Below are 20,673 nucleotides of genomic sequence, written 5' to 3' on the forward strand. Positions count from 1 at the left end.
CAGTTAGGGAATCCCATTGCAGCAAAGCCATCCACTATGACCTGCACATTTCCCAGGGTCAATACCCTTGATATCAGCAGATCTTTGATTGCGTGGGCTACTTGCATCACAGCAGCCCCAACAGTAGATTTGCCCACTCCAAATTGATTCCCAACTGACCGGTAGCTGTCTGGCGTTGCAAGCTTCCACAGGGCTATCGCCACTCGCTTCTCAACTGTGACGGCTGCTCTCATCTTGGTATTCATGCGCCTCAGGGCAGGGGAAAACAAGTCACAAAGTTCCATGAAAGTGCCCTTACGCATGCGAAAGTTTCGCAGCCACTGGGAATCGTCCCAGACCTGCAACACTATGCGGTCCCACCAGTCTGTGCTTGTTTCCCGAGCCCAGAATCAGCGTTCCACAGCATGAACCTGCCCCATTAGCACCATGATACATGCATTGGCAGGGCCCATGCTTTCAGAGAAATCTGTGTCCATGTCCTGATCACGCACGTGACCACGCTGACGTCGCCTCCTCGCCCGGTATCGCTTTGCCAGGTTCTGGTGCTGCATATACTGCTGGATAACGCGTGTGGTGTTTAATGTGCTCCTAATTGCCAAAGTGAGCTGAGCGGCCTCCATGCTTGCCTTGGTATGGCGTCCGCACAGAAAAAAGGCGAGGAATGATTGTCTGCCGTTGCTCTGATGGAGGGAGGGGCGACTGACGACACGGCTTACAGGGTTGGCTTCAGGGAGCTAAAAATCAACAAAGGGGATGTCTTTACATCAAGGAGTATTTCAGGCAGGACTTCACGGAGGGTTCCAATAAGAAATGGTGCACCTAAGTTATTGTTCTTATTGGAACAAGGAGGTTAGCCTGGCCTCTGATTGATACATGGCTAGATTTACCTTGCTGCACCTTCTCTGTGAGTGACTGCAGCGTGACCTAGAGAAATGAGTCCCCTAGACAGGGGAGGAGGCAAATGAGTACAAAACAAATCTGGTCTATCTTTTACATCTTTGGCTGGCAGCAGACAGTGCAGAAGAACTGCATGCCATCCACATCTCATGGCTGCTCGGCAGAAGATGGTACAGTACGACTGCTAGCCATCCTCATCTCTTGCCTGCCCGGCAGAAGATGGTACAATACAACTGCTAGCCATCCTCATCTCTTGCCTGCCCGGCAGAAAATGGTACAATACGACTGCTAGCAATCCGTACCGCCTGCCTGCTCACCATAAGATGGTTCAATAGGACTGACTGCAGGACTAAAGAGAATGACCTGGTCAAGTCACTCCAAATTTAGTCCCTGCGCCCATGTCTGCCCAGGCGCTCCCAGCCAACGTGGCCAGGAGCACCTCGGACATGACAATGATGGCTACCAGTCGTACTGTACCATCTGCTGCCACAAGGCAAGGGGTTGCTGCTGCTGTGTAGCAATGCCGTACCGCGTCTGCCAGCACCCAGGAGACACAGGGTGACAGTTACCTGAGCGGGCTCCATGCTTGCCATGGTATGGTGTCTGCACAGGTAACTCAGGAAAAAAGGTGCGAAACGATTGTCTGCCCTTGCTTTCACGGAGGGAGGGAGGGAGGGAAGGGGGGCCTGACGATATCTACCCAGAACCACCCGCGACAATGTTTTAGCCCCATCAGGCATTGGGATCTCAACCCAGAATTCCAATGGGCAGCGGAGACTGCGGGAACTGTGGGATAGCTATCCACAGTACAATGCTCCGGAAGTCGACTCTAGCCTCAGTACTGTGGAAGCACTCCGCCGAGTTAATGCACTTCGAGTGTGTGTGTCCCCACAGAAAATGCTCTAATATATAAAACAGATTTCTAAAAAACCGACTTCTATAAATTTGACCTTATTCCGTAGTGTAGACATACCCTAAGACTTGAGCCTCAAATTGGGTACTGAAACTTGACACATACAAAGTGGATGATTATAGTCATCTAGAGTAGCATATTACAACCTGAATATCCTTTCCTGTAAAATACGAATTTATGTACAAAATGGAATTCATTCAAAACAAGCTCGCTCTCTCTCACAGAAAGTTATATACCAGTCACAAACCAATCATTTCAGTAAAGGTTTGTATACTTCTTTTGAGTCCTTTGCAATGTAATGTGGTATATAAGAGTACAAAAACGTGCTTGACGTCTGGTGAAGAGTTCAGTATAAGAATCCAGATGGGCAGACTGACATCTAGTTATTTTATACCGAAAGCATATAAACTAAGATTTCCTAAAAAACTAATCAAATATAGCTAAGAGTCTCAAGAAGCTAATTTCTAAAGAAACAAAACTAGATAAAGGGTCACAAGTGATGTAGGCTATTTTGCAATGGGCACCTACATTACTATAAACACGAAGGCCAAAATATTCAGACATGTTCATTAATTTTAGATACCCAGCTTGAAATAAGTAAGGCTGAGCACCAATACCTCCATTTGGACTTATTTTGGATTTGTGAGTGTTCAGCACTTCTGAAAATAATCAGAATCCTAGGGTCATCGCTGGGCACTCAAAATCAATGACATTTTTGTTTATATTTGGGCTTACTGAAAATATGACACAAGGAAGATTGGCCGGGATTGAACAATCCACAGTTGTAACTAGTTTTAGTCTTTTCCTCTTGTGAATGTTAACTGTATAACAACTTGTACATGGAAAGGCAGACAAGACAGGAAGCAATGCTGGGCATTTGACTGGTCCAAAAATAATTGGTAAATTAGTCAAATATTGTTAAATAAGTGAAAAATGGTCAAATATTCTAGTAAACTAGTGCTTTAAAATAACAGTAACAAAAAAGAGCAACAGTTTATGGTATGCAATGGGCTTAGCCTTACATAATTATACCCAATTACAAAACAGTTAAGCCGAGTTATTTTAACTCAGAAAAATGTGAAAATTAAATGAAGTTCTAAAAAAAAAATGAAATAATTACCTTTTTAGCAATATTAGCATTTAAATGTGAATGTTATTCAAGAGTGAACAGTTACAAAAGAAACAGAAATAGACTAATCAGCAAAACAAGTCATTTTTAAATACACTTATGGTAGGTAGGCAGCAGAACAAGTCTTCAAGCGACTTAACAGCTGTACATCTTTTCTCTCTTTGTGTTGGAGAGGAGATTAAATGATTGAACCCTCTTCTCCCTCCCCTACCCTCTCTCAGTTAACAGCTGTAGATTTGTCTACTTTAGATTGTAAACTCTTCAAGTCAAGAAGCACGTCTTTTAACTCATTTAACATGCTTTATAAGCCACCACGTATGCTGATCGCCTGGTATACAAATAAAGATATACATATGCTTGTTCTAGAACACTGGTTCCCAACCAGGTGGCCACAGTGCTCCCTGTGGGGCTAAAGCCCCAAGCCCATGGGTGGAGTTCAGGGTACAGGGGGCACGCCCCCCCCCCAAACTGCAGTATCTTACCCAGAGTGGGGCAGCCCCACATGCACCCCCACACTTCCTTCTCTCCCACAACCCACCAGCCCAGTTGGAGGCTGAAAGCTGGAGCTGGGAAGCGTGGGGCAGCTCCTGTTCTAGCTGGTGCCATGGAGCAGGCAGATGCGGTATTTCCCCCTGCTGCTGGTGCCCAGCTTCCAGCCCCCTTTGACTGCTCATGCAGCTGCCACCCAGGTGGGGGAACCTAGCTCCAGGGCCAGCAGAGCACTCAGGGGAGCAGCAACCATGGGGGGGTCCCTCCCTTCACACAGCCCCTAGCTACCTCTCTCCCTGCACCCTGAGCTATCCGCACACGGCCCCTCGCTACCCCATTCCCTGCAGCATCCCCTGCCTCACACAGCACCTAGCTACCCGCTGCCTGCACGCTGAGCAGTTTTCAAACTTTTTGAGCCTAGCCCTCCTGCCCCTTTGAGATATAATTTTTGGTTACATGCCCCCTCACTCTCCAGACACCCCCACAATGCTCTCACCCAAATTCCTTCCCCAGGTCCCTCCCCCAACAACTCCTTCCTCACTATACTGCCAAGCCCCCAATCTCCTCACATCATGGCTAGACCCCCAAATTCATTCCACCCCTTACCCTCTGCCCACATGGGCTCAGTGGGGAGGCTGTGTTTTGTGGGTAGTGTCTTGGCTCACCACCATTCCCGCGAGTTGTTCACATCTGGCTGGGGTGTCTAGAGTCCTAGCTCCAAGCCCCTCTCTTGTGGGCCTCCTGTGGGAGCAGAAGGGAGGCAAACCTAAGGTCTCTAGGTCTTGACAGGCCATCAAGGGTTACAAATAGGTCCTACGCCATTGACCTAATGTAACAATGCACTAGACTACCGCTCCCAGACCACTAATGTGGACCAATGCTTTAAGTGTAACCCTGGATTATTCCAACTAGCAATACAGGAAGTGGTACAGCTCAGGTGTAAATGTCCATATCTGCAATTGCTGAAGTGCTGTTACCAACCATCAAGGAAGAAGATACAAGTTCTGTTAAATTTTAATCACAATATACATTCTTCCATTTTTCTGTTAAGCTTTGTTTAGCTAAAGCATTGGTAGCCAAAAATTCCAGATTGAAAATACTCTTGGCATTTAGACATTGTATACAGCCACCTGAAATAGCCTTATCTAGGACTGAGTCTAAGAAATTTGAATGGATGGAATTCCTTAATGAAATGCTGACAGGTCAGAAGGAAAAATAGGCTACAGCATCACTACTACATGTAGGACACGTTATATTTCTTTTAATCAAGAAATGATAATATAGGGTTATAGTGAGGGAGCAAATGAGCAATTGCCAAATAAAATGGATTTGGCTGTCATACTAGAGTTTCCTCTATTAAGGTTGTAATTTGCTTTCTATTCCAAACCAGAATGTGAGGATCCCTCCTAAGACCCTAAAAAAGTTTTCCACCTGAACTTTCTCATATAGTGACTATAAAAGATTTTTGGGGACAAGCTTCAAATTAGACAAAGTCTTGTTGAGATGGGACTTTAAAAACAGAGCCAATTTCTGTTTTCAAGTTTACCACCGCAGATGGACTGAGTGGATTTCTTAGGCTCTAAAGTTTTAATTGTTTTGTTTTTTAGTGCAGTTATGTAACAAACAAACAAAAAAAATCTACATTTGTAAGTTGCACTTTCACAATAAAGAGACTGCTCTACAATACTCATATGAGGTGAATTGAAAAATACTATTTCTTTTGCTTATTTTTAAAGTGCAAATTTTTGTAAGAAAAATATAAAGTGAGCAGTGTACACTTTGTATTCTGTGTTGTAATTGAAATCAATATATTTGAAAATGTAGAAAACCATTTAATAAATTTCAATTGGTATTCTATTATTGTTTAACAGCATGATTAAAACTGCAATTAATCGCAATTAAACAGCCCTACTTTCTTCCTTTCTCCTAATATCTTAGTTGCCAGTCAGCACATTTGGTTACATTTGTAGGTAACATTTTCTGACAAGTGTGATTAAGTTGATGTTTCCTTACATTTTTTTTTCCCCATGGAGTATTTATATGGCCATAAATAGCTATGCATCTTGTCTCCCTATATTAGAAAGCTCTTCACCTTGAGTGTTTGAACTTCTATGACTTTCTCTAATCCCATTTATTTAAGCTGCAGCATGTGCCAAATGCTCCTGCCTACCCTCTACCACCTAAAAAGTGTGATTACCTCACCCACATTCATTTTGGAATCCAGTTTAAAACAAAAATCACCGTTTTAAATAAATTTACATAAGAACAGCCATACTGGGTCAAACCAAAGGTCCATTTAGCCCAGTATCCTGTCTTCTGACAGTGGCCAGTGCCAGGTGCCCCAGAGGGAATTAACAGAACAGGTCATCATCAAGTGATACATCCTGCCACCCATTCCCAGCTTCTGGCAAACAGAGGCTAGGAACACCATCCCTGCCCATCCTGGTTAATAGCCATTGATGGACCTTTCCTCCATGAACGTATCTAGTTCTTTTTTGAACCCTGTTATAGTCTTGGCCTTCACAATATCCTCTGGCAAGTAGTTCCAGAGGCTGCCTGTGCATCGTGTGAAAAAAAATGCTTCCTTTTGTTTTACACCTGCTGCCTATTAATTTCATCTGGTGACCCCTTGTTCTGGTGTTATGAGAAGGAGTAAAGAACACTTCCTTATTCACTTTCTCCATACCAGTCATGATTTTAATAGACCTCTATCACAGGGATCAGCAGCCTTTGGCACCTGGCCCATCAGGGAAATCCGCTGGTGGGCCGGGACGGTTTGTTTAACTGCAGCATCCGCAGGTTCAGCCAATCGCGGTTCCCACCGGCCGCTGTTCGCCATTCCAGGCCAATGGGGGCTCCGCGAAGTGGCGGCCACTACATCCCTCGGCCCACGCCGCTTCCCGCAACCCCCATTGGCCTGGAACGGCAAACCACGGCCAGTGGGAGCTGTGATTGGCTAAACCTGCGGACACTGCAGGTAAACAAACCGTCCCAGCCCACCAGCAGATTTCCCTGACCAGCCGCGTGCCAAAAATTGCCGATCTCTGCTCTGTCATATCCCCCCTTAGTCATCTCTTTTCCAAGCTGAAAAGTCCCAGTCTGATTAATCTCTCCTCATATGGAAGCTATTCCATACCCCTAATCATTTTTGTTGCCCTTTTCTGAACTTTTTCCAATATATCTTTTTGAGATGGGGCCACCAGATCGACACACAGTATTCAAGATGTGGGCGTACCATGGATTTATATAAAGGCAATATGATATCTTCCATCTTATTATGTATCCCTTTCTTAATGAGTCCAACATTCTGTTAGCTTTTTTGACTGCCGCTGCACACCGAGTGGATGTTTTCAGTGAACTATCCATAATGACTCCAAGATCTCTTTCTTGAGTGGTAATGGCTAATTTAGACCTCATCATTTCATATGTATAGTTGGGATTATGTTTTCCAATCCCAACTATACATATATAAATGTAACAAACAAAAACAAAAATTCATGAGCTTTCACCAATCTCTCTATTCCCAAACAAATTGAGGGAGTTTGAGAACTAGCCTGTCCCCTTCACATTCAGCATGAATACTACTTTCTCTGACATGCCTGTTGTCAGGAACTGGTTTCTACATCTGCCAAGTTCAGTTCCGGCATCAAATGAAAACTTAAGCTAGCAGGCAAGACAAATTAACAGGCATAGGTAAGGAGAAGAAAATTCAGTGGTGCACATAAAATCCATGTCTTACAGGTATAGGGGGACCACCAGCTAAGGGAGGGGGGGGAACATCACATGCCCACATGACCCTCCATGTGACTCCTCACCACCCAGCCCAGAGCCCCCATGCTTTCCCCGTCCCCTCCCATCCCATGTTAGCTGGGGCGGACGGGACTCTGTCCTCCTCCTGCTGTGCCAGAGACTGGGCTGGGGAGGCGAAGCTAGGGGCCAGCGGTACAACCACCAGAAGAGCTGCCAGCGTTCTTCTCCTTTCTATGCTACCCCCCCAGCAGGGAAAAGAGCAGAACCTACAGTCCCGCCCCCTAACCCTTTCCTCTGGCAGGGCTGCTGCTGTGGTACACAGATGGAGATGCAGCTTCATGGAAAGGCAGGGGGTGGGGCTGGGGGGTTCTGCTCCTTTTCCTGTGGGAGGGACAATGGGGAAAGGAGCAGAACTCCCAGCCCACCTCCTGCGCTTCCAGGCACAGAGCTGTGCCTCCATTCTTCCTCATACTACAGCAGCAGACCTGCCAGAGACGGGGCTCGGGGGGGGGGGGGGGGGCGAGGCTGGGGGTGGTACAGCCACCAGAGGAGCTGCTGGCATTCTGTTCCTTTCCCTGCTGCCACTCTCAGCAGGGAGAGGAGCAGAACCCTCAGCCCTGCCCCCCAGCCCTCTCCTCCGGCAGGGCTGCTGCTGTGCAGTACGCTGTACCGGCTATAGCTTGCTGGTACGGCGTACCAGCCTACTTGCACTGGTGAGAGAAATTAAAGTATTTTCAGATATGAAAGATGCTATACAAAAGAAGTTGCCTCACTTAAATTTAAGTCTTTACTTGGAAGCATTCTGTTTCTGGCAATGGATGTTTTTCTACTCCAATAAAGTAGTAGTTAAAAAACAAAAACAAGGTTGGAATTTTGCATCACATTTTTTTTTTCTTGAACATGACTGACCACAAATTCTAAGATACCAATTTGTATTCACAACTTTATTTTGTAACTTACCAGAGAAGACACTAGTGTCAGTCTTAGAATTTCCTGACACTAATTATTTAAGTTGGCATATTTAAAAAAGTCTATGGAAATGCAGTAGTTGGGGTACTTCACCTTATTCAAAAGGTAACACTACCACTTTGTATACTACCCATGTATGCAATTAATTCAATTTCCTGAAATCTTAAGTCTTGTACCTTAATGGTTTGTCCCCTCAAACTCTGACACTGACAGTAGACTGAAGTCCTAATTTGAGCTGGCAACAGAAACCGAAATTAAAATGAGTAGTCAGTATGCGCAGAATGACAGTGGACAGTAGCAGTTTGTTGCAAGAGGTCAAATGGGATGCTGTGTTTGCCAACAGGAAGCTTATGTTACCACTGTAAGCTGTAACTGTTTGACTAACATTAAATTAGAACAAGTTGGTAGACAAGGAAATTTTATGTTACACAGATTTCAGTCACAGATTGGAGCAAGTTCCAATTGATAGCTTCATACCAACCCCAGAGTCTGGTCATTCCACCAGACGTTAGAGGGTTGAGTCTTCAAATTCTGATCCTGTTTCCAACTCACTGTACAACACAGTACATAGTCAGAAATACAATACCATCCTCACTGACTCTGTAGATCTGAGTAGTAAAATACATATCCCTGAAAAGCAGGGTACCTCCCAAGCTTGTGTGGTTAGGCACCTTGAATGGAATAAAAGCCATAAAAACCAACAATGCTAAACATCAAGTTTCATTTTAATGTCTTCAGGCCTGGGTCAGCCTGAAACTTGCAAAAATTATGCTTACAACTCCATCTTGGAATATCTGATAACAGGGCAAAGCTTTTACTCCTGAGGGCAATTCTAAGCCAAAAAATTAAAAATTCTGTGCAATTTTTAAAAAAGTCTGCACATTTTATTTGTCAAAATAATGCAATGGAATCACACCAGTTTCAATTGTTTTGGTAAGTTATTTAAACTACAATACAGAAAAAGTCACAACTATTCAGCATTTTCTAAACACATTAAAATTAAGTTACAAATAAATACTTGGTAACAAATACCCTGCATTCCAGTTATAATCCTGGATTTTCATTTAAATTACATTACAGAACACCAAAACAGGAAAGAAAAAAAAAGTAGAATGTCATTTTAAATTACTCAGACTTTCACACATGAAAGTCACACAGTTTTGGTAACCACTGTCCTGGACCTACGTGGGTACTTTGGGAAGTGTTTGGTTCTGACTGTCCCAACATTTTATTGACTGCTTGGTAAATGTTTTATTTGCCTCAAAAGTGGTTTGTTTGTTTTTTATATAATGGGTAAGTTAAAATCTAACCCCATTGTGCCACTTTGGCACAGGAAAAAACTGAGAAAGCACACAGATCTTCCTAGCTGATTCCCTTACTGTCATTTATAAGGCTTTACATCACTCTGGTAATGTAGGGGCCTTAAAACTTTTACAGGTTTTTATGCTCCTGGGGGAACTGACTGAGTACAGGAACAGTTAGCTAACAATAAAATAGCACTGTTACTATGCACACAGGTTGGTACATTTCTGCCTCAGAGAACGAGATCAATTAACCATCAACAGCAACATTAACAAAATGCGGAGGCTTTTTACAAAAGCTATTTTCTTTAACTTAAAAATAAATAATTTTCAGTAAAATTATACTAATATTTAAGTAAGAGTTTTTTCAATTCTCAAGAAGTTCCATTTTACTAGGTAGGCAGGCAGCTACCTTTCTGCATCAGGGACAGAGCCTTCCTCCTGCATAAGAAAAAAGACCTACCTTCCTCCACGCCCCTTGAGCCCCAGTATCAAGAGAGAGGCGCAGAGGTGTCTCTTGTTTGTTGGTCAGCCCCACACCCCAACCATGATAAATGTCTTCCCCACAGGCACACACGCCCAGCCCCTCTCCCCCAGTAGTGATTTACATCTCTGAAGCTGCTCCAGGGGAAGAGACACATGTCCCCCTGGCAGATTTCTTTTGCGTTTTTCTGTGCGGGGGGCAGAGAAATATGCAGGCCATATGAATTCTGCGCCACCACATGGACGCAGAATTCTGCGCACAAGTTTTATTTAGAATAAATGCTACGTAAACAGTGCAAGTGTCAGAAGTCTCCTGTACAGACAGCTTCGAGACTTGGATGTGGAGGACAAAAATGCTGCACTGTCTTGCACCAGTGGATGAGTGCCTTGGTGAAATCTGTGCTAATGCTATAGTGATAAAACATTGATTCAGTGTTTGGTTTTTATTGCACCAGAGCCACATCTGCAAGGTACCAATAGCAGTGGGAGTCAGGTGACTTGGGTTTTATTGACAACAAGTTAGTGGCAGAGCTGCATGATTGGGCAAATTACTTCTCACCTGTTACCCCATATGCAAAAAAGGTGATAATGCTTACCCATATTGGGAACGTAATCACAGACCTATTGATGAAAAATTAAATAGATGTGCTAAATATATTACTTGCTCAAACCTGAAGGTTTCAAGGGACAAGTTACAAGGCTGAAAGCTCTCAGCACTGACACTCCCACTTCAGGGAACATCTTTGTACTAAAACTATATAGCAATAAGGCCTGTCTTGATCTCAGACACTTTTTTGTTTTAGTTTTCACCAAAAAGGTTAGTAGCAATTGAGCATCTAACATAGTGAATGCCAGGGAAAATGAGGTAGGATCAGAAACTAACATAGGGAAAGAACAAGTTAAAAAATTACTTAGACAAGTTACATGTCTTCAAGTCACCTTGGATCTGACGGAATACACCCTAGAATACTCAAGGAACTGACTGAGGAGATATCTGAGCCATTAGCCAGATCTTCAAAAAGTCATGGAAGACAGGTAAGATTCCAGAGGATTGGAAAAGGGCAAATATAATGCCCACCTATAGAAAGGGAAACAAGGTCAACCTGGGGAAGCACAAACCAGCCAGCTTAACTTCAGTACCTGGAAAGATAATGGAGCAAATAATTAAGCAATCAATTTGCAGACACTTAGAAGATAATAAAGTGAAACAACAGTCAGAATGGATTTGTCAAGAACAATTTGTATCAAACCAACCTAATAGCTTTGTCAGGTTAACAAGCCTTGTGGGGGAAAGGGGGGAGTGGTAGATGTAGTCTATCTAGACTTCAATAAGGCTTTTGATACTGTCTTGCATGACCGCCTCATAAACAAACTAGGGAAATACAACCTAGATGGAGCCATTAAAAGGTGGTGTGTAAGTGGTTGGAAAACCATTCTTAGAGAGTAGTTATTAGTGATTTACAGTCAAGCTGGAAGGGAATATCTAGTGGGGGGGTCCTGCAGGGATCAGTTTGCCGTCCGGTTCTGTTCAATATCATCATCAATGATTTAGATAGTGGCATAGAGTACACACTTAAAGTTTGCAGACGATACCAAGCTGGGAGGGGTTGCAAGTGCTTTGGAGGATAGGATTAAAATTCAAAGTGATCTGGACAAACTGGAGATACGGTCTGAAATCAATAGGATAAAATTCAATAAGGACAAATGCAAAGTACTCCACTTAGGAAGGAACAATCAGTTGCACACATACAAAACGGGAAATGACTGCCTAGGAAGGAGTACTGCAGAAAGGGATCGGGATCATAGCGGGTCACAAGCTAATTATGAGTCAACAGTTTATCACTGCTGTGAAAAAGCAAACATCATTTTGGGATGTATTAGCAGGAATATTGCAACCTGCTCTACTCAGGCCTCAATTGGAGTAGTGTGTCCAGTTCTGGGCGCCACACTTCAGGAAAGATGGACATTTCAGGAAAGAGGATTTAGTTGGGGATTGGTCCTGCTTTGAGCAGGGGGTTGGACTAGATGACCTCCTGAGGTCCCTTCCAACCCTGATATTCTATGATTCTATGAATTGGAGAAAGTCCAGAGAAGAGCAACAAAAATGATTAAAGGTTTAGAAAACATGATCTATGAGAGAAGAATGAAAAAAATTGGGTTTGTTTAGTCTGGAAAAGAGAAGACAGAGGGGACATAACAGTTTCCAAGTATATAAAAGGTTGTTACAAGGAGGAGGGAGAAAAATTGTTCTCCTTAACCCCTGGTGATAGGACAAGCAGCAATGGGCTTAAATTGCACCAACCGTCTTTAGGCTGGACATCAGGAAAAACTTCCTGTCAGGGTAGTAAAGCACTGGAATAAATTGCCTAGGGAGGTTGTAGAATCTGCATCATTGGAGATTTTTAAGAGCTGATTAGACAAATACCTGTCAGGGATGGTCTAGATAATACTTGGTCCTGCCATGATGCAGGGGACTGGACTAGATGACCTCTCAAGGTCCCTTCCAGTCCTATGATTCTAAATGCAACTGTACCATCTTGAGAGACAGCCATGTTAATCAACATTAAGCATGCAGTATACAAATACTTAAGTTCTGCAGGGCAACCGTGTGCCAATTCGCCACAGATGCCTTCCGCACTGAAGAACAATATCTCAACATAGGGTTGATGGTAAATGGCTCAATGGTGCAGGTCTGCACTGATATCACTTGCTCAAAACATTATAGCCTCAAGACTTCTTTCATTGGAGTTGGGGGGGAGGGGAGAAGAGAAAGAAATCAGCATGTACCAAACTTTGGTTTCACTGGGAGTCTCTGCACTTTCTGCATTGCACCTTTCATCCAGTAGGCATACAAACAAGACCATAACGTCTCTAGATTCGGGGCCCTGAAATCTACTTAGAGCCAGGTGTTTCTGAAGTATTCTGAGCCATCTCACTTAGAGGCCTCAACAACAATCTGCTTCCAATCACAGAGTTTCAGGTAATATTTCCAGAACTGGGAGATACCCCAGATCAACTTCTAAAGTCTTTTCAGTCAAATCTAAGGAAAAAACAGGAGCAAGACAATGCATTCTGACAATCTGTACATCACCAGAGGCAAAACAGTACTCGGCATGATTCAACAGAGAATCAACAAATTTGAAGGAAACAGTAGAAAAGGAGTTGCATCAATGCTTATCCGTGCAGGGGTATCATCCTAAAAGCAATCTCGAAGCACCTAAGCTGAGGAAAAGCAGAAACTCCACCCTAAAGATAAAGGTCAGTGGCTTGAAGCTCACTTCCGAAATCAAGTGGCTTGAATTTAGACCACCACTAACAGGACATGGTTCAAAGTGCTCAGGCATGAACTGGAACAAGACAAATTAGTCAGAAGATACAGTACTACCCTAAACAAAACCTAAGTTCATAAATCCAGTAGAGAGCTAGAACTGACCAAAATGGTACAGTATCAACAAGGAAAAACTTTGCCAATAAGGGTCACAAAAGAATTACAGTGAAATGAAACAGGCAGAACATCTGTGCTCAAGACACACTTATTCAATGAGCCTGAGGCTATGTCTACACTACCGCAGTAAGTCAACCTACGCTATGCAACTTCAGCTACGTCAATAACGTAGCTGGAGTCGACGTACCTTAGATCAAGTTACCGCAGGGTCTACACTGAGGGGGGTCGTCGGGAGACTTATCTTATTCTTCTCATCGGGGGTACAGGGGTCAACTGGAGAGCGATCTGCTGTCCACTTGGCGGGTCTTCACTAGACCGCTAAATCGACTGCAGGTGGATCAATCTCTGAGTGTCGATCACGGCTATAGCATAGACCTGCCCTGAGAGTGAAGAAGTTCCAGCTGGTCTCTAACTAGAAGCACAATACCCAAGAGCAGGAACCCAGTCAATACAGTATCTTTAGAGAAAGACAGTTACAACCTTAACTGAGATAAACCAAAGGTGTGACCTTAATTGTTACAAATTTACTGTCTTTCCATAGCATTAAGATGAAAATTCAGGTGAAGCATGACTCCTGTTTTTATTATTCACAGAAGCACCACCCCAGACCTAACAAAACAAATGCTAGAGAAGCCAGTCAACTCACTTCAAGTATACTGATTTGACTGAGCATTAAAATAAAAGTACATCACCAAGCTTTCACCATCTGCCCCTTCTGAAATATCATTAGGCGCTCCCATCTAAGTGAATTATTGTTTAAGCACAGGAAAAATACACTGCCCCAGCAACAATTAAACCTGTTTCACAACTATGGTAAAATTGATTTATTCACCCTCAAGGTATGTAGTATTTTAGCTGACTGTAATGAATTATCATTTTGTTTATCAGTAGCACAATCTAAACAGGGTACCCTATCAAAATAAATTTAATAACAAATTTAGTGTTCATTACTTCTGCACATATAATTGGAACAAAGTCTGTTCACCAAAGAATGCTGACCATGTGAATTAGCTATCTAAAATCCATTCCTGTAACCTTCAAATCATTTTCACCAGTAGTTAGGTCACCTTTTGATCCATGGTTATGCTCTCAACTTATTCAGTAGAAGAGACTGTTTTGATAAACTTGTTCATAAGTGGACATTTTATATTTATGTAAAAAAGATAGTTTGACACCCTTTAACTTGTCTCTAGTTTGAAACTGGATCCTACTGTTGCCAGTCCTCTCCCTGAACCAATGCCATTAGGGGTCTGACAGCTACTATGATGGACAAAAATGTGTTCAGCACCATTAGAGTGTGACAGATTTTGGTAACAGTGCTAAAAAATGGTTTGGTCCATCTACAGTAGGAATTAATCCACTATCAGTATTAATTCAGGGACAGTGGTTGCTGACAGGGTCAAAGAACAGTCCAATTTCCAAGAAAGATAGCATTTTATTCCCCCCACCCCCACATTATTAACAGAGATTTATGGCATGGACTAATCGTATTACTTATGTGCGTAGAACCTACATGCTGAAAAGTTAGGAACATGGAAGATTATTTTTAAACTACTACATGCAGTTATTTTGATTACAGAACACTTCCTAACGTTTCAGCATGTAGATTCTACGCACAAATCCACTATATTTAAATGCCCATGCTGTCACTTTAAAAAAAAAAACAAAGAAATACACAAAAATAAAACTATTAAGCTGGGACAAAAACAGAAGAAAGAAAATTCATATATCTATGACATATTGTACTAAGATTTCTTCATTTTATTTACTGCCCTTAGACAGAGGATATGATCAGGTAGTACAGGCCCAGAATTTGAGGATTTTACAATATGCGGTAGTAAAAATGTTTTAATATACTTGAAGTATATTGAAGAGGTTTGGATTTATACACTATACAGCAGTATTTGCAGCACAGACTTTATATTACTATTAGCGGATAAGAACAAGAAAGTGAAGTTGACTAGTTTAGTTTCGTTATTTGGTCTCAAATTCAAGAGTAGACATTGGGAATGCTGAAAAGGAACATTAGATTTATAAAATGGGTTTATCAGATTAGTAGTAAAAGAGGTAACAAGGTTTGTTTATATTTTTAAAATAAATACACATTGTTTAACTTGACATTGTCCCCTTTGAAGAAAATGGGCCTCTCTCATCTCTTCATACAGAGAAAGAAAGAGTCATACCTACTTTAAAAAATTCTCAAGGTGCTAAGTTGGCCCAGCTTTTCCAACATACCATTGTTTACCAACGATTTTCTTGATTGATTACAACTATACATTCCTTTAACATTGTACACAAGGCAATTCAAACTATGCTGAAGTTACCCACCTCACTGGCAAAAAAGGGTATGAAAGCACAGGATGTGTTTATTATAAACAAGCTTCAATGTAAATATAGAAATTCAACACTGACTAACTTCTTAGGGTTGTCTACACTGGCAATTTACAATGTTGCAACTTTCTTGCTCAGGGGGGTGAAAAAACACTCCCCGAGCGCAGCAAGTTTCAGCGCCGGTAGCCGTGCCTCTCGTGGAGGTGGGTTTTTTAGAGCACTGGGAGACCTCTCAAGCCAAGAGGTCACAAGCCATGTTAAAGTGCTGCCCTGGCAGCGCTTTACTGTTGCCTGTGTAGACTAGCCCTTAGAGACACAAGGTGGGTGAGGTAATATCTTTTGCTGGAAAGAGAAACAAGCATTCAAGGTAGAGTGGCCCCTCATTGTCACCTACTACCCTATACTGAAACCCATAGGTGTATCATCAACTACAGCTCGTACTCAAGGAGGACCCCATCCTGAAAGAAATTGTTCCTGAACCCCCTCTTCTTGCCCTCACACCACCCCCCAACCTCCCAGCTCAGCATTAGAGCCAAGCTCCCCAGAGACCAGGACACACCAACTCAAAGCAGCATCAGACCCTTCCAGAACAACAGATGCAAAACCTACAGACATATCTTCACTGCTACAATGATCTAACCCACTCCAGCCCCAAACACACCTTTCAAGATCCATGGATCCTACATTTGCCTATCACAACACATGATATACATCATCCAGTGTAAAAATGCCCCCAAAACAACTATATGGGTGAAAAAACAAACGATCGCTATACTTTCAAGTGAACACCCACAAGAAAACGAAAAAAAGATTAAAATCACCCTATCCCCTGTGGGTGAATACTTTTCACAAAGTGCTCACTCCTCATCCTCAAAGGAAATCTACAGAACACTTTCAAAAGATGAGCCTGGGAGCTTAAATTCCTAACTCTGCTAGACATGAAAATCATGGACTGACTAGAAAAGGAGGACTTGTGGCACCTTAGAGACTAACCAATTTATTTGAGCATGAGCTTTCGTGAGCTACAGCTCACTTCATCGGATGCATACCGTGGAAACTGCAGCAGACTTTATATACACACAGAGAATATGAAACTGACTAGAGATATTGGATTTAGGGCTTATTACAACAATCTGTAACCCACTAATCCCCTCTTTTTGTCATGCAAAGGTGTTAACAGGCCAGTATATCCTGAATGGTCCCTAGAATATGTGCTAAGTACTTATGCTAAACAACCTGTTCCACCTTGCATTTAGCTGTCAGGCTCAGAGTATCATTTCCCCATGTTTATTCCCCCCACTGTTCCTCACATGTTCTTGTCAACTGCTGGAAATGGCCTACCTTGATTATCACTACAGAAGGTTTTTCGCTCCTGCTGTTAATTGCTCACCTTACCTGATCACTCTGGTTACAGTGTGTGTGGTAAGAAGAAAAGGAGTACTTGTGGCACCTTAGAGACTAACCAATTTATTAGTGTGTGTGGTAACACCCATTGTTTCATGTTCTCTGTGTATATAAAATCTCCCCACTGTATTTTCCACTGCATGCATCCGATGAAGTGAGCTGTAACTCACAAAAGCTTATGCTCAAATAAATTTGTTAGTCTCTAAGGTGCCATAAGTACACCTTCTTTTTTTTGCGGATACAGACTAACATGGCTGCTACTCTGAAACCTGATTTCCAGACCTGAAGAAAAGTTCTGTGTGCTCTAAAGCATGTCTCACTCACCAACAAAAGCTGTTCCAATAAAAGATATTACTTCACCCACCTTGGGTCTCTAATATCCTGGGACTAACACTGCTACACCTCTACATTTAATTTCGTAAGTTTTTTGCTCCTGAGAAGTAAACCTTTCAAGCAATCTCTGCCCCAAGAGAGAAGTTTAAACTTTTAAACGCTACGTAAGTAGTGCTGATACCTGAACTCTCTTACAAGCCAATTACCCTGAGGTTAAAATTTGTAGTGTAAAGAACAGAGGTGGTCATTTGCACCATTAAATAAGCAAGCAAATCTTCCATGTGTGTTTTCAAGCCATTAAAGCTAAAACGAAGTCAATAACACAACATCAATTTTCACTTTGACCCACCTTCCACTAGGACAGATAGAGAAACGAAGTACTACACACCTATAGTAAGATAAACATGAACAGAGATGGTTAGTCCCAGTTCCACTCAGAATTTCAAATATTTCACAGAATCAGGGGTAACCGTGTTAGTCTGTATCCACAAAAACAACAAGGAGTACAGTGACACCTTAAAAACTAAGGGATTTATTTGGGCATAAGCTTCCATGGGTAAAAAACCTCTACATAAAAGAATAAATGGACACAAATCAGACATCAGGAATGGTAACATATAAAAGCCAGTAGGAGAACACTTCAATCTTCCTGGACATTTTAAAAGTTTAAAAGATTTAAAAGTAGCCAGACTTAAACAAAAAAACTTCAGAAACAGACTTCAAAGAGAAACAACAGAACTAAAATTCATTTGCAAATTTCACACCATTAATTTGGGCTTGAATAGGGACTGGGAGTGGCTGGCTCACTACAAAAGCAACCTTCCCTCTCCTGGAATTGACACCTCCTCATCAATTATTGCGAGTGAACTACATCCACCCTGATCAAACTAGCCCTGTCAACACTGGTTCTCCACTTGTGAGGTAACTCCCTTCTCTTCCTGTCAGTATAATAATGCCTGCATCTGTAATTTTCACTCCATGCATATGAAGTGGGTTTTGCCGAAAGCTTATGCCCAAATAAATGTTAGTCTTTAAGGTGCCACTGAACTCCTAAGCAGATAGCCCTTTACATTTCAGTCAGAGTTTAGTGAGCAAGAGTATTAACAGCAAGGGCTGTAACTGCAAGGCCAGGAAAGGGGAGAAAGCAGGGTCTGCAAGAACCTTTCACATGTAGGCGTCCCAAAACAGCACTGGGTTATTTTAAAGCACGCAACCCACGGACGGGCGGCTGGCTGAGATAAGCAGCATGGGGGGGCAGCTCGCAGTTTTGACCCCTCGCAGCCGCATGGATACGCGCACGCCCTGCCAGCCCTCCCACTTCCACACCAGCCTCACAACGAGCAACCTGACAGACCGAGACAGCGGAGGGGAAGCACACGGAGCGCCTGCTCCCCGCCGGGAAGGGGATTTGGACAGAGCCGGGGCTCCCCCGCCTGAGGGGGCGGGGAGTAGTGCTGCGCTTGGGTGAGGGGCACGATCCCACCCCAGCCGAAGAACAGCTGGAGGGGAGGGGGGAACTCGGAGAGGCGAGGCCGCGCCCGCAGCCCCCGCCGGCTCCTCACCAGGCCCGTAGAACTTGCTGCCTTTGGTCACGTCGAAGACTTTGCCGTTGACGGCCAGCAGGATGCGAGGGGTCCGGGCCCCGTCGTACTCGTGCAGCTGCTCCAGCGTGAAGTCCCGCCGCTTCATGCGGGGCAGGGAGGCGGCCTGGCTCTGCTGGGCCGCGCCCCCCGGGCCGCTCCGCTTCCCCCAGCGCAGGTAGAGCCGATAGGCCACCAGCAGCACCAACGCCAACAGCCCCACGTTCAGCAGCATCTCACCGCCCACAGCCCAGCCTCCCGCCGGCGCCGCGGGCGGCTCCTCTACGCCCCCGCCCCCCAGGCCGCCACCGCTGCTACCCTCAGTTCTTAGTTTCCCATCCCCATCGTCCGCCATCACTACCAGGCCAGCGCCGGCTCCGCCCAATACGGACATGAGGGAAGAGCGAGGGGGCGAGGCACATTCTGCCACCTCCTCTGCTCGCTCCGATTGGTCACTGGCAGGATACGTCACCCTCACAAGATCGCGCCAAACCCAAGAATAAGACTCAGACACACCCAGCTGCTTAACCGCCGTAGCTCGAGAATCCTGCTCAGGGCGCGAGGACGCGCACGAGACACACAGCCAGCCAAGGAGGCTCGCGCGCAAGAGAGAGAGAGACTGGCATTGATCGTGCAGCTCGCTGGGGCGCGTGCGAGATTCTGAGCTCCTGCGCGAGCCACAGGGAGCGCGCGAAACGTCGAATTAGTGCGCGAGCCGTAGGCGGGCAATAAACTCGCTGAGAATTTGCCGCCTCCCCTGGACTCTTAAGGTGGCGTACTGACTACACGGAGCCCCTTATTTAAAGGTGTATTGCAGTCATTCCCGCACACCCTCCATTGTCATAAAGGTGTAGGGTAACTTTTCTGCTCTGGATTTCGGCTCCCTAGCCCTGAGGTGGCTTGTTGAATCTCCCCTTTAGCACTCCAGGGGCTGGGCTAATGCTCCAGGGCTTGGCAAAAGGCAAGCACAAGATTAGCACCTGTTGAGGGGAGCAGGGCCCGGCCCGGCTTGGGGAGTTTTATGTGGTAGAGCTAGGTGAGGACATTGCAAGACATGTAAATAAATCTATCGCCACTGTTCGGATGATGAACACTGCCTATAAGACACCTTTCAAGATACATGCATCCTACGTAGCCCTATCACAGTATGTGGTATACATTGTCCAGTACACTAAATGCCCCAATAACAACTATGTGGGTGAAACCACGCAATCACTACACTCTCAAATGAACTCACACAGAAAAATGATAATTGACAAAAACACCATATCACTGCTGAGTGAACACTTTTCACAAAGCATTCACAGTACATCTGATCTCTTGTCCTCATTCTCAAAGGAAACCTGCACAATGCCTTCAAAAGACAAACCTGTGAACTTAAATTCATAGCTTTGCTAGACACTAAAAATCATGGATGAATAGAGACACTGGATTTATGGCTTATTACAACAAGCTGTAACTCACTCAACCTTCCCTCCCCCCCAATTTTTTTTCCTTCTTCCCCATGACTGAAGAAGAGCTCTGTGTAAGTTTGAAAGCTTGTCTTTCTCACCAACAGAATTTGGTCCAATAAAAGATACTTCACCAACTTGTCTTACTGAAGTTTTGGATCATGCCTGTTGAGATGGAGGTTCTGATGCTCCTTTCAT

At 43.9% G+C, this 20,673-nt stretch overlaps 1 protein-coding gene across 1 annotated transcript in view; it reads right to left on the reverse strand.

Annotated features, from left to right (window-relative positions):
• Positions 1-19,433, reverse strand: part of PGRMC2 (progesterone receptor membrane component 2) — a 31,715-nt gene extending 12,282 nt beyond the window's left edge. Inside the window, exon 1 of the mRNA XM_073341103.2 lies at positions 19,007-19,433. Within this exon, the coding sequence (XP_073197204.1) occupies positions 19,007-19,418 (412 nt within the window). The 5' untranslated portion in view covers positions 19,419-19,433. The remainder of the gene's footprint in view (positions 1-19,006) is intronic.
• Positions 19,434-20,673: the final 1,240 nt, after the last annotated feature.

Source organism: Lepidochelys kempii, chromosome 4 (assembly GCF_965140285.1).
Source record: "Lepidochelys kempii isolate rLepKem1 chromosome 4, rLepKem1.hap1, whole genome shotgun sequence".
Lineage (NCBI taxonomy): Eukaryota > Metazoa > Chordata > Testudines > Cheloniidae > Lepidochelys > Lepidochelys kempii.